General features: G+C 34.8%; 1 protein-coding gene across 1 annotated transcript in view; it reads right to left on the bottom strand.

Moving 5' to 3' along the window:
* LOC101571996 (probable E3 ubiquitin-protein ligase HERC6) overlaps positions 1-1,854 on the bottom strand; it is a gene marked incomplete at its 5' end in the record, with an annotated part of 82,130 nt that overhangs the window by 58,453 nt on the left and 21,823 nt on the right. The window contains 2 exon segments of the mRNA XM_023706840.1: positions 228-284; positions 811-926. Coding sequence (XP_023562608.1) covers positions 228-284; positions 811-926 — 173 coding nt within the window.

A 1,854-nucleotide genomic window follows, 5' to 3' on the forward strand; every position in this document is an offset into this window, starting at 1 on the left:
TCACATAGTAGAGGAAGGCAGTATGAAGGTAGACGACATTAATTAAGTTAAAATTTATAATGATCCAGTAGATGACATAATAAAATGGGGAAATTCTGTAGCAACCTATGGAGTTCCATACATTGAACTCTGTGCATTGATAACAAAAGTTACATATTAATTGACTCAAAATTTTTCACTTAATTATTGCCTAGTGTTTTAAGTGAAAGTAAATCTGATAAAATTACCTTTGCTTCAAAAAGCTTGCAGTCAGACAAGCAGAAGAAAATATCATTCTAATTTCACTGCAAAAGTAAAACAAGGGTTAAGTTACAACATATACTAAAACATACTTTTATCTTATTTTAAAATAAGTAATGCCAAGGAATCATTATTAATGAAGTATTTTAAGACTCTTCTAAATTCTGGCTTAGTACTTTGTACATATTGCTAAATTTTACCAAAACCTTTTATTACTGATTCGCATAAGTTATTTAGATTAAAATAAAATCCACCATTCTGAAAATCAAAACTCAGAACTACAGAGAATAAAATATAAGGTGAAAATAGGCCAACTTATTGGAAGCTTTGTGAACTTGGTGGAACCAGTCATCTTGCTCACTGAGTAAGGTGCGAGAATGTTGTACATTATCAATATATCTCATATTAATGATGAATAAATAATGGATGATTACAGTAACAGGTGGTGGAAGAGAAAAATGGTCAAAATGCACATGTCTCCACAACAAGCCAACACCTCTTTCTTAGATCTAGGACAAAATGACAAGTGCTTTGAAATATAAAAAGTTTTAATTTATTGGACAGAGTCACCTATTGACTGCTTCCCATTGACCTCTTTTTATTGTTGTCCATGTTTTTGCCAGAGACTCATGAATTCGGCTTATCTCTGGCAGGGTTTTCCTGGAAATACGTGTGGAACAAGTACCCTTCAAGGAAGAAAAAAGCAAGAATGAGCAGAAAACAGAGAGATGGGTGGAGTAATAAGCAAGGCAGGGAAGTATCTGGCACTGCTGGAAGGCAGGCTTCACCCTCTTAGGCAAGTGTTTGGTAGGTGACGCTTCGGCCTTGGCATCAGATCTGCCTCGCTACTTTACATCTTTTCCTACTATAATCCTTACTTTCACCATTTAAAAAAAGGGAGATAACATAAAATAGAAAATAGGGACTCAGTTGCTTGTAAATCAGTATTACTTATAGCACTGCTTACAGCAGTCAAAAGATGAAAGTAAGCCAATTGTCTATCAATAAATGAATGGACCCAAGAAGTGGGGTATATGCATGCAAAGGAATCTAGTCAGCCTTAAAAATTAATTACTATGTGTTACATGCATACACCAACTCCCTATGAGCAATGCACTGATTATGAATTCCAATCATGAACCAATAAAAATTGAAAAAGTAAATTGTTCACTAAAAACAGAATGATATTCTAATACCTGCTATAATATCAATGAACTTTTAAAATATAAGTGAAATAAGACATAAAAAGACAAATATTTTATGATTCCACTTATATGACATGTCTAGAATATTGCAGCAAAATTTATAGAAACAGCTGGGCATGGTGGCACATGCCTGCAGTCCCAGCCCTCTGGAGGCTGACGGAGGAGGATCCCCATGAGTTCAAGGCCAACTTGGGCTATGTAGTGAGTTCAAGCCAGCCTGAACTACATAATTATATCTTGTCTAAAAAAGAAAAATTACAAATTTATTGAAAATCCAAATTTATAAAAACAGAAAGTAGAACTTATTTAAGGCTGAGGGAAGAGGGGAATGAATAGCCATTTAATAACTAAAAGAGTTTCTGAGTGCTTCCCTGGCAAGCGCAAGGGCCTGAGTTCAATCCCCAGTTCC

Source organism: Octodon degus, unplaced genomic scaffold, assembly GCF_000260255.1.
Source record: "Octodon degus isolate 3935 unplaced genomic scaffold, OctDeg1.0 scaffold00272, whole genome shotgun sequence".
Taxonomy (NCBI): Eukaryota; Metazoa; Chordata; class Mammalia; order Rodentia; family Octodontidae; genus Octodon; species Octodon degus.